Genomic DNA, 11,610 nt, shown 5'->3' on the forward strand with positions numbered 1-11,610 from the left:
CCTAAGTGTGTAACACGAGGTCCTCTCTTCGTCTCAGGGAGCTGTAGGGGTTTTATGTGTGTGCCTGGAGGCCTGAACACCCACCATCCCCAAATGTGCAGCCTTCTTCCTGCGAGCCTGACACGTGGGTTTGTCTCCCAGGCCCAGCGGTGTGGTCCTCTGTAAGAGGAAGCCCGTCACACACAGGCCTAAAGTCTCCAAGTGCTGTTGGGGAGCCAGGCGGCCTGTGCAAGAGTAAGTGCCGAATGGAAGTGTCTGGAACCCAAACGCTCCTCACCAGAGCTCGATCTCCCGCCCCGGAGCGCAGGGCCCTGGTCCTTTCTCCCCGCCCCCTCGCCCAGGGCTTATGTGGCCTCTGGGGAAGTGTGGGCCGTCGCCACCTCACCCCCTTCTCCCCCTGCAGCTGTTTCCTCCCACCCAAAGAGCACTCACTAGCTCCCGGGCGCATCCTGGAGGCGCCTTCCCCTCTCCCTCCGAGGGGCCCCTAGGCCCGCTGGCTCTGGCCCACCCATTTCCTGTGCCGCCCCAGCTCCGCCCCAACTTGGGGTGGAAAGTTTCTCTCAAGATAGGCGGCTCCTTCTCCTTCCTTCCCGGCGGGCCAGGAAAGACCAAAGAGAGTTGGCGCGGCTGGGCGGGTTGGGCTCCCAGATCTCCGGCCAGAGGGGAAGTTACTCGCCCGCCGTCGCAGACCGCGGTGCTAGCTCGGCCAGCTCCGCATGCTCCCCAACCCGGTTGGTGGAGGGAGGATTCGCACTCCCTCGTAGGCAAGCCTTTCTTCCACTCGGGGGTCTTCGGCGCCACCTGCCGGCGGAGCGCGGGACCGCACTTTCCAGAAACACCACTCTCTCCCCGCCCTAGAGCCAGGCATTCAGAACACAAGAACGCTGAGAGAGTTATTTATTTACCTACGTGCCCAAGAGTCTGGCCCCTAAACTTAAATATCCAGCACGGAGCCTTGGCCCTCCCGGCCGTGGGTGGGTGCAAGAACGGGAATGCCCTGGTCTAGAGCAGTGGAACCCAGGGACAAGAGGTGGGATGCCCCTGAGCCAGCAGCTGCTAATAGCAGCAAACGGTGAAAAGGAGATGGGAACCAGGCACTCATCCCAATCCCAGAGACGTCAAGGGGAGTGCCAGATGCTTTGGGCCCCACCACCAGACTGCAGGTTGGCCAAGCTGGGGTGCACACATGTGGGAGGAGTGGAGGTTCGGTGCCATGGGCCAAGGCTGTAGCCCAGGTGCCTGCCCCAGCGCTAGCTAACCAGAGTCAGGAGAGAGGGGTTTGGCAATTTTACCTCTGAGGGGCCCAAAGGCTTGCCTTCTTGTGAAGTGAGGTGGTACAGGGAAAGCAGGCACTAGAAGTCTGAGTACTGACTAAGGGCTGAGTTTCTGAGCCTTTTGCATGGGTGCATGTTCCCCCCACCCCCAGCTCTTCAGAGGCTGATGTGAAAGGCATCCTGCAGCCACTGGTCCCGGGCATTGTGTGTCTGGGGCACAGTGAGGGGTGGCGGGTCCGGGGGCAGGCTGGCATCGGGAGGCTCATCGTCATCAGACAGGCCAGCATCAGGTGGATAAGAGCTGTCTGAGTGCAGGGAGGATGACAGGTCCTGGCACAGGCTCAAGTCTTGGCACAGGTGCTTATAGTCTTGGATTGACTCGTACAGGCCCCACAGCTGGCACAGCAGGGACATGTCCAGCTGCCGCAGCCCCACCTGCAAAAGACTGAGGGTGGGCTGGGGTTGGGGTCCAGGCCACCCTCAGCCCTAGCCAATCTTCCTGCACCTCTCTAAGCACAAACTTTTGTGGACAGCTGATGCCATCTGCAAGCTGTGAATCTTTAGACAAGTCACTGACCCTCATCTGTAAAATAGGGATAACATTTACCTAGCAAGATGTAATAAAGTAACATGAGTAAAGTACTTAAAAATACATGGTAACTACTGGCATAAGCGGCAACTATAATCATTGTTACTGTAACCCCTCTGACCCAACCCGCTTCTGCAGTTCTTCTGACGCTCAAGCCATGAGATCCCGGTTACGGGCCTCCGGCTCCGCTCCGCCCCGGGACCTTCATGCTCAGCTGCAGCCCCCCGCCCAGCTGGCCCGGGGCCCAGCCGCTCACCATCTCCTTGCGCAGCGCTGCTAGTGCTGAGTCGAGATTGACAGGGCGACGCTGGCCGGAGGGACCGGCGGCGGGTCCCGCGTTGGTGGCTCCCGCAGCGTAGCGGGGCCCATCTGGGATACGGGCCGCGCGGCTCAGCTCGTCGTGGATGCGGCTGCGCTGGCTGTAGACGCGCTCCAGCTCCCGCCACGAACCCCCGCTTGCGTTGAGAAGACCGCTGAGGCCGCGCGGTAGCGGAGGGAGCCCGGCTAGGGCGCAGCCAGCACCGCCCGGCGCCTCGGCCGAGGGCAGCCCATTCATGGCCCGGCCGGCGCGGACGACGATGCTGCCTCTTTCCCTTCAACCCTCCGCCCGGGCCGCAGCCCGCAGGCCCCGCACCGCGCGGCCCCGCCGGCCGAGCCCAGCCGCCGCCCGCAGGCCGCGCTTTGTTCCTTCCCCGACTCCTCCGACTCCGCCCCTGCCCCACCCCTTCGCATGGGCGGGGCCTCTCTTAAAAGGGCTACGGTCGTGGGACCACATCGCGAAAAGCTGAGAAAGGGAATGGAGCATCCATCGGAACCGAGCGAGAAAAAAGGGGCGGGGAAAGAGACTGAAAGCGGCGAACGGGGTTCCTTCGCGGTTCTTCTTTGCTCCCCCCACAACAATGTGTTTAATTATTCTGCCTAATTTTAACTCCCCAAGGAAAGGATCTAAACCTGGGGGTGGGGAATCAGGAAACTTGAGTAAGTCCACACTGGGTCCCTAACGTGAAACCGGACGCCCTGTCAGTGTCTCATGTCTGAGTACCTTGACTGGGCATGAGGTGGGTCAGGATGATGGTATCAGAATGCTCAGGGGACAGAGAAGATACCAAAAGGGGCTGGAACCCAAAATCTCACTCAAGACTGGGAATTGAGCACTGGATGGCCGAGGAGGCTGCAGGGATGCCGCAGAAGTCCATCCCTCTTGTTCCTGCTTTTGAGGAGGCTATGACCTCCTCCTCCGAAAAAAAGTATCACATAGTCCTCTCCCTCGCCCCTCATTCTGAGTGGGGGAAAACAAGCACAAACAAGCCCAGCAAATCTCTCAGGGCATCAAGGAGATCAGACAGTGGTAGAGTAAGAGGCCAGAGGTAGGAAAAAGGCGAGTGGAGCTGGAGCTGGCATGCACACTCAGAACCAAGAAAAGAACAAACCACACAAGAGGACAGCTGTTTTTCTAGAGGGTTTTTCTCAGGAGGGGCCTCTCAGTGTTGCAGCTGCCGCAGGCTGCGCAGAGCCTCAGCACAAGCCCGGATTAGGCTACACAGCTGGATGCTGGTCTCCAGGGAGGTGCTAGGGCCCAGCTCAGCTGAGGCCCAGGTCAGCTTCTGCAGGAGGGCCTCCTGTGTGCAGGCCAGGACATCTGCATTTGGAGGCACAACAGGAGGGGGCGGCCCCTGGGCTGCCTTGAGCCCTGCTGCAGCTCCCTCACAGTGCTCTGGACGGGGTACTGGGGGCTGAGGGGCTGGCCGCGAGCCGGAGGGGAGCTCCGAGGCGGAGGCAAGCTGGTGTTCCCGAGCTTGGGAGAGGGCAGCCTGGGCATTCAAAGCTAAAAGAGGAGAAAGTGGGTGGAGTGGTCAGGAAGTCTGTCCCCCATCAGCCCTGGGCCACCTCCTCTTTACTGCTCTGGTCTTCCTATACTTGAGATGTTTTTCTTTCCCCTGGATAAGGTAACTCATCCATTTTCTTCTTTGTGTCAGAGTTATTTGTGCCCTTGCTTCCTCTCTCCCATTAGGACTATGCCCGACTGAGCTCAGACTCTTGATAGTGTCTGGCACACGGGTATTTAGTGCTTCTACTGAATGAATGGTCCTCTCTAGAGCCGAAAAGGGAAAGCGCCTTACCTCCGCCTCACCCCCAGACTCCACTGTCACCTCCCAAACCTACTGTTCCTGGGCCTCTAGCACCACGCAGCTTCTCCAAGCACATTCGCCCCTCACCCGGATTATCTTTATCCACGTCTGAGTCGAGCTCCTGGCAAGCCACGCAGTAGATTTTCCGCTGTTTATCTTGGAGGAGGATCGTCTAGAAGCAGAAAGCACGCGGGCACGGATGAGACGCAGGGTGAGACGCAGGGCTATGGGGTCCAGAGGGGAGAGCTGGGGAAGGGCCGTGCGGCCCGGTCCGCGGCCCCAACCCCGATCCCACGTCCTGAGTCTCTCCTCACCCCGCAGTCCGCGCACGTCTCGCCCAGCATGCGGTAACCACGCAGCAGGTAGTCGCCCATGAGCCGGGAGATGCGATCCTGTCGCTCCCTTCGAGCTTGCAGAACCTTCGTCTCCGCTTCGGTTGGGGGCTCCCAGGAGAAATCGTCGACTTCTGGGGGAAGAGAGGCACAAGAGACAGAGGGGTCTTTCCCGAGCGGGCTACCTTCTGCACCCCTCAACCATAGGCCCCCACAGCCCAGACCCTCACCAGCACCGTTCAGAGCCATGTTGCCGTTGTCGCCACTAGGCTCACCGGACGTGACGTACAAGCAGAGCGCTTTCCGCTCGGCTCCGCCCCCTGTTTTTAGGCCCAGGATGAGGGCGGAAATGGCGCCTCTCAGACGTCAAGTTGCCCGTAGTGGGGCGTGTCTGCTGCGGGAGCTCTTGCCCTGTGGACGAGCTCCTCGGCGCGAACCGGGTAGACGAACTTTGGGCTCTCTGGGCCGCAGGACGGGAGCCTCCGGCCTAACGCCGCTCGGGTCGCAGGACCTGAAAGTGGCTGCGCGGGGTCGCCCTTCCTGCCCGCCGCAGATGGGGACCACTTGGTTTGAGAAATCCCGGCTGGCCTCCATCTCCCCTTGGATTTCCCTTTCCGCACAAGTGGGACCTGGGGCAGGCGGGGCAGTGGCGTAATCAACAACACCCCTGATGATAACAAGTGGCCCCTTGCGCCCCCGTACAGCCTCTTCAGTCGTCAGTGCTTCTCACTCGACCGGCAAGACAGGTCAGGCGGGGGTCGTCCTCCCTTTCTGTACCTTTCAGGCTATTCAAGACACCCTCACTCCCTTCTGCATGTTCGGAGGCCCAGTCTGCCGATCCCCTTAACCCCAAGGCCTGGGACTGATGCAAAGTCCGCCCCTCACTTTTTTTTTTTTTTTTTTAATCTAAGTCCTCGAAAGGCGGGCAGGCTGATAAGCGCTGTACTGGGCATGCGCAGGTCTGGGTCCAGCGGCCACGGAGCGCTTCCCGCGGGTTGGTGAAGCTGAATGATCTAGTAATAGTTATGGTTATGGCCATTATGCTGTTTTTAGGTGGGTCTCTGTTAAAATTACTAGTGCTCCCTGAACACTGGACTCGATCCGCCCCCCCCCTTCTGTGTTCTTTTTCTTTAAGCATCCTCTCCCTTATTAGGTTTGGAGAAGCCAGATGGGGCAGGCAATGGTGCCCTAAAGTGTAGCCTGAAGGGCCTTAAGGCGGTTCGAGGGGCAGGGGAGAAGGAGCTAGGATTTAGACACCCCCCTCCCCCGTAATCTCATCGGCAACCTCCTTCTTTAACTAGACAGCACATGCTTGGGCATTCTTACCTGAAGGTTGAACGCCCTTGTCCTGGCCCCATCTTCCTTCTACATAGATTGCCTGAAACTGCCATTTTCTGACCCTTGCTGCCGCCTGCTTACTTGGAGAGCCCTGTGCCCCTCTCCACTGTCTCCATCTACTGGCAGGCTCTTGGGCAGCAGTTCTCCTGACTCTGGGCCTGACCCTAGGAAAGTTATGCCAAGCTGACTAGAGGACCTCTTGGACTCTAGCCAGCATGCACAGACCCTCCAGGTCCATACTGTCTTCAGCTCCCAGCCCCATCCTAAATTTCTCAGTGCACCTTCTGTCACCGTCATGGCCAGTATCCACTCAGCCAACAGCTATTCTTCCTGGCACCAACTAAGACCCCAGCACTCCTCCTCCTGTTTAATCCCTGTCATTTACTCCTCATGACAGCCTTATCGGGAAGGTACTACTGTTATCCCCACTTTGCAGAACAGGAAACAATTATTTTAAGACACAAATCAGGGGACGCTTGGGTGGCACAGTCAGTTAAGCGTCTGCCTTCGGCTCAGGTCATGATCCCAGGGTCCTGGGATCGTGTCCTACATCACCCTTCTTGCTTTGGGGGAGCCTGCTTCTCCCTCTGCCTGCCACTCCTCCTGCTTGTGCTCTCTCTCTCTCTTTCTCCCTCTCTCCAACAAAATAAACAAAATCTTCAAAAATAAATAAGTGAATAAATAAATAAATAAAACATAAATCAAGGGGTACTTGGGTGGCACAGTCAGTTGAGCATCAGACTTTTGGTTTCGGTCGGGTAGTGACCTTGGGGTGGTGGGATCGAACCCCACATGGGGCTCTGCACTCAGCTCCCTCTCCCTCTGCCCCTCCTCACTATGCTCTCTCTCTCTCTCTCTCTCAAATAAATAATAAATAAATCTTTAAAACACAAATCAGGTCAGGGGTGCTTGGGTAGCTCAGTGGGTTAAGCCTCTACCTTTGGCTCAGGTCATGATCCCTGGGTCCTGGGATCGAGCCCCACATCGGGCTCTCTGCTCAGCTGGGAGCTTGCTTCCCCCACTCTCTCTCTGCCTGCCTTTCTGCCTATTTGTGATCTCTGTCAAATAAAATCTTAAAAGAAAACATAAATCAGGTCATATCACTCTTTTGCTCAAAACTCTCTGGCATCTCCCCATCACCCTTAGACAAAAATCCATAGTCCTTACTATGGTCTCCAAGGTCCTACAGATCTGGCTCCTGGCCCCCCTCAACCCTTCCCACCCTCCCTACAATCCCGTCCCGCTACTCAAGGGAATTGCCGTCATCTTTCTCCCCTCAGAGCCCCTCCATACCTCAAGTTCTGCAGGAGGATGGACAAGACACAGGGCTGGAATCGGGTTGGTCTGGGTTTGATCCCGGATCCACTGCTTACTGGCTATGTCACCAGGAGTAATTCACTTCACTTCTCCGGACTTCAATTCCTCATCTGTGAAACCAGGTCAGTTAAATACCTACTTGGCAGGGTTGCCATGAGGATTTAGTGAGATGTGAGGAGTGAGGCGGTAGGAGACCACTGATCGCCGCGTCTCTCACGTGAATGCAGGTGTAGTGAGCAGAGACATTACCTTGGTTCCAGACTGTCTTTTGCAGGATGTTTGTATAGTGAACAGCCTTGGACAGTAGAAACAACGCGCCCCTCTGGAGCAAAGGGCTGGCGTATTACTGCCCCTTATAAAACACCTGGATGCCCCCGGCTCAGAGTCCCTCCAGGCACCCATAGGAGTCCACCCGCCTTGCTTTGGCAAGACTTGAGGGGAAGGGGAAGGGACCGATATGCTCACACTCATGACACTTGTGTGCTGTGAGTAATAAAGTTCTTTTTTTATTTTTTTTTAAGATTTTTTTATTTATTTATTTGACAGACAGAGATCACAAGTAGGCAGAGAGGCAGGCAGGGAGAGAGGAGGAAGCAGGCTCCCCGCTGAGCAGAGAGCCTGATGCGGGGCTCGATCCCAGGACCCCGAGATCACGACCCGAGCCGAAAGGAGAGGCTTTAACCCACTGAGCCACCCAGGTTCCCTAAAGTTCTTTTTTTAAAAAAATATTTTATTTATTAATTTAACAGAGAGAGGCACAGTGAGAGAGAGAGAACACAAGCAAGGGGAGTGGGAGAGGGAGAAGCAGGCTTCCCGCTGAGCGGGGAGCCCGATGCGGGCCTCCATCTCAGGGCCCCGGGATCACAACCCAGCCTAAGGCAGACACTTAACGGCTGAGCCACCCAGGCCCCCCGAGTAATAAAGTCCTTCATCTCTTATTCAAAAGTCTCACGTCTTCTGCCGGTAGCCACGAAATTGTATCCCCATAACTTGTTTATTTGAAAATAGGGTAAAATGAGAGACCTTACCACAGTTCTTGACTGTTTGGGCACCGGGGATGAGACGCTGACAGAAACCTGGTTTTCGGTACAAGGACCTCAGGGGTTTACTAACAAGTTCTGAGGGAAGACCAAGGGAATCAGCAGCACACGTGTTGACCAGATTGTATAATCAACCAAGCAATAAGGGGTCTTCAACTTTATTTCCTGTTCATGAGAACAAATTGGGGAGGTAGTTGCCAGCAGAGTACCCGGATGTCGATTCAAGGTCAGCTGCCAGACATCGCCCAGGTGTTACTAACTCTCGTCCGGGTGGCACTGGGGAGTGGAGGGGTCACCCTCAGGCCCACCCCATTGTAACAATCAATCCTAAGACTCATCTGGGGCATACAGAAGTTTCTGTCCCCTTTCAGACAACACACACACACTAAACATGAATGGAGGGAAATTTACTACCACTACAGGCGAAAACCAGATGAATCATTAGAATTTTGCTGGCTCACTTGGGAGGCGAGGGGGAGGACATGTGCTGCTTGTTAAGGGAGAATAAAAACAGCTGAGCCATCTTACACTCAGTCCTTCCTACTGTCTCTCATGCCAATCTTATGCCCACTCCAAGATGACAGTAAAAGGTCTCAGGGTTTTTTTGTTTGTTTGGTTGGTTGGTTTGGTTTTTTCCCTTCCAGTGAGTCCTGGCTGCTTATATAAGGGAGATTTATCCCGCTCTGGGAGACTCCCTTGAGACAGACCAACTCCCATAGAAAACCACAGATGAGTCATTGATTACTCTTAGTGTTCTTATCGTCTTAGTTTGGGTTTACAAGGCTGCTCAAAGGTGACCCAAAGAAATCTAGTTAAATTCTTGCGATCAGCCCCACTTAGGAAACGCTCCTAGCCCTTACATTAAAACCAGGCAAAAACAAGATGTTATTATCACAGTCAGACAGAAATAGCTTCTATCAAAGTAGACTCCTTTAAAAGAAAAGTCACAGCTGCGTGACTCAAGCCCAAGTAAGGACAGACATCTATGGAACACTCCACCCAACACTAGTGGAACGCATATCCTCGAGCATACATGCAACATTCTCCAGAATAGAGTATATGTTAAACCATAAAGCAAGTCTCAGTAAACTTAAAAGGGCTGAAATCATACAGAATATGTGCTCAGACCACAATGCAATGAAATTAGCAATAACAGGAGGAAACTGGGGCAATTCACGAATACATGGAAATTAAACAACACACTCTTAAATAACTAATGGGTCATAGAAGAAATCACAGGAGAAATTAGAAGCTTCTTTAAGATTTATTTTAAAAATCTTTAAAAACACAACATACCAGAACTTACGAGTTGCAACCAAAGCAGTGCTTAGAGGGAAATTTATAGTTGTCAAATCTTACGTTTATAAAAAGAAAAGACCTAAAATCAGTAACTTAAATATCCACCTCAAGAACATAGAAAAAGAAGGACAAGCTAAACCCAAAGCGAGCAAAAGGAAGGTTGTAATGAAGATTGGAGAAAATCAGCTAACCTACAAGTTCATCAAAAAGATCAACGAGGGGCGCCTGGGTGGCTCAGTGGGTTAGAGCCTCTGCCTTCAGCTCAGGTCATGATCTCAGGGTCCTGGGATCGAGCCCCACATCGGGCTCTCTGATCGGCAGGGAGCCTGCTCCCCCACCCCACCTCTCTCTGCCTGCTTCTCTGCCTACTTGTGATCTCTGTCTGTCAAACAAATAAATAAAATCTTTAAAAAAAAAAAAAAAGATCGACGAAATTGACAAACCCTCATCTATACCGACCAACTCAAGCCCAGCTTAGCCAAAGGGTATGAACCTTGCAGGTCCAACTGGAAAGCAAGTTGTGTTTGCTACATGATGTGTTTGCTACATCCAGGAGTACCCAAATGCGAGGTAGATAATGTCAGCCATAGTAACCCTACCACCCAACAGAAAGTTTTGGATGGTAACATTTTCAGCTAACTGTGGAAACAAATCAGAGCGGACCAGTCTAGATCACTTATGTAGATGCCCATGCTAAAGGGTCATTCTCCAATGAGACTGACAGAAATCAAGCTGTTGGTTGATCCTGCATTGTCCAGACTGTCTCCATTTCTGCCTGGATCCCTCAACATACCAGACATGGCCACATGTCCACCATCATAGAGTGGGCACAAAATAAGGGACTCTGTGCTTCTGATGCCGCTCCACGCCAGACTTGTGATTCCTGCCATCTGTTTTTCCTGGGACTAGAGAGGCCACAGTATATGCCGTGTTGCCTCTGTTCACTCCTGAGGGGTTGAATATGTAGAACCTTTTACTCCCTCTTGGGGCTTTCTGTGATGCTTCACACTTTTGTGGTTACACGGGTGTTGCTCCAGTCCAACCAGCCAACTTCGGTCACATCATTGTGGTTCTTTTTTTTTTTTTTTTAAGATTTTATTCATTTATTTGACAGAGATCACAAGTAGACAGAGAGGCAGGCAGAGAGAGAGAGAGGAAAGCAGGCTGCTTGCTGAACAGGGAGCCCAATGTGGGACTCGATCCCAGGACCCCAGGATCATGACCTGAGCCGAAGGCAGAGGCTTAACCCATTAAGCCACCCAGGCGCCCCGAGTCCATGTAAGTTTTTTTTTTCTTTTTAAAAGATTTTATTTATTTATTTGACAGGGAGAGATCACAAGTAGGCAGAGAGGCAGGCAGTGAGAGAGGGGGAAGCAGGCTCCCTGCTGAGCAGAGCCTGATGCGGGACTCGATCCCAGGACCCCGGGATCATGACCTGAGCCGAAGGCAGAGGCTTAACCCACTGAGCCACCTGGGTGCCCCCCGAGTCCATGTAAGTTTTATAAAAATGTCCTTGTCCTTCTTGCACCAGACCCTTCCAGATGAAAGGTTTATCCAGAACAGATTGATTTTGTAACAACGGAAGGAAAATGACCACCTCAGCAGCTGGGGAAGGAGGAAGGAGGACACAGGGGGACCTCAGACACGGGAGACATGGAGGAAGGAGAGACATTCATGATCTTTGGCTTTCCAAGCCACCCAGAACCTCCCTTACTGAGCTCAACATCCTGGTGTCATTCACCCAAACTATCGCAAGGGGTTTAAATTTAACTGACTGCTGGGCCTGCTGTCCTCAGTTCTGACCTTGACTGGATTGCCATTCCGCTTAACTTACCGAAAGCCTGGAAGGAGCAGGCCTGGAAGAGCCGCCTCAGCTCCAGTACTTTCCACACAAAACACCTGCCAGCCCCAGCACCCCCAGGTGTCTTCCTCACCCCAGTCATAGCCATCACCACCCACAATTCCCTGGGGTAGATGAATGCCATCTGGCTGGTGGCATGGACAAACGGGACAGGTTGGGCCGTCAGTCAATCCCCCCAAAACAAGGACTGGACTCAATTATTTAACTTGGACTGGGAACTCTAAGGCTACTAGCTTGTGGAGAGGCCAATGGGAGGCACCATCAACCTGCGCTCCCTAACTGATAGAGTTCTGTCCCACCTGGTTGGGGGGCGGCCACCAGGTTTCTTCCCAGAAGCACCATGTGCACCCTTGAGACTAGCCAACTTGTGTGGAAGTCAAAGAGTAACTTGCCTCTTTCTTGAAAACAGGATGAATTGAACTGTATCCCCA

The 11,610-nt window shown here is 53.8% G+C and overlaps 2 protein-coding genes across 3 annotated transcripts; both read right to left on the reverse strand.

Moving 5' to 3' along the window:
- Positions 1 to 879: 879 nt before the first annotated feature.
- Positions 880 to 3,230, reverse strand: FAM89B (family with sequence similarity 89 member B). Its single transcript, XM_080815965.1, has 2 exons — positions 2,120 to 3,230; positions 880 to 1,709 (listed from the first exon to the last, which is right to left on the reverse strand). The coding sequence occupies exons 1-2, from the start codon at positions 2,417 to 2,419 to the stop codon at positions 1,431 to 1,433; spliced, it is 579 nt and encodes a 192-aa protein (XP_080672091.1). The 5' UTR covers positions 2,420 to 3,230; the 3' UTR covers positions 880 to 1,430.
- A 67-nt stretch (positions 3,231 to 3,297) lies between these two features.
- On the reverse strand, positions 3,298 to 4,605 carry ZNRD2 (zinc ribbon domain containing 2; the record flags this gene model as incomplete). 2 transcript variants are annotated; one of them, XM_080815964.1, is made up of 4 exons in its annotated part: positions 3,298 to 3,688; positions 4,080 to 4,164; positions 4,307 to 4,458; positions 4,555 to 4,605. In XM_080815964.1, the coding sequence occupies 4 exons, from the start codon at positions 4,571 to 4,573 to the stop codon at positions 3,345 to 3,347; spliced, it is 600 nt and encodes a 199-aa protein (XP_080672090.1). The 2 variants fall into 2 exon arrangements, with proteins under 2 accessions (XP_080672090.1, XP_080672089.1); XM_080815963.1 differs by having other exon boundaries at positions 3,345 to 3,688; positions 4,307 to 4,573.
- Between the last annotated feature and the right edge of the window lie 7,005 nt (positions 4,606 to 11,610).

This window comes from Martes martes (assembly GCF_963455335.1).
Source record: "Martes martes genome assembly, chromosome: 10".
In the NCBI taxonomy this organism is placed as follows: domain Eukaryota; kingdom Metazoa; phylum Chordata; class Mammalia; order Carnivora; family Mustelidae; genus Martes; species Martes martes.

What these genes read in the sequence shown, in the direction of transcription:
- FAM89B (XM_080815965.1), bottom strand. Translation starts at nt 2,419, where the DNA reads ATGAATGGGCTGCCCTCGGCCGAGGCGCCGGGCGGTGCTGGCTGCGCC. An exon ending in CAGCGCTGCGCAAGGAGATG is followed by an intron (nt 1,710 to 2,119) that starts GTGAGCGGCTGG and finishes AGTCTTTTGCAG; the next exon opens with GTGGGGCTGCGGCAGCTGGA.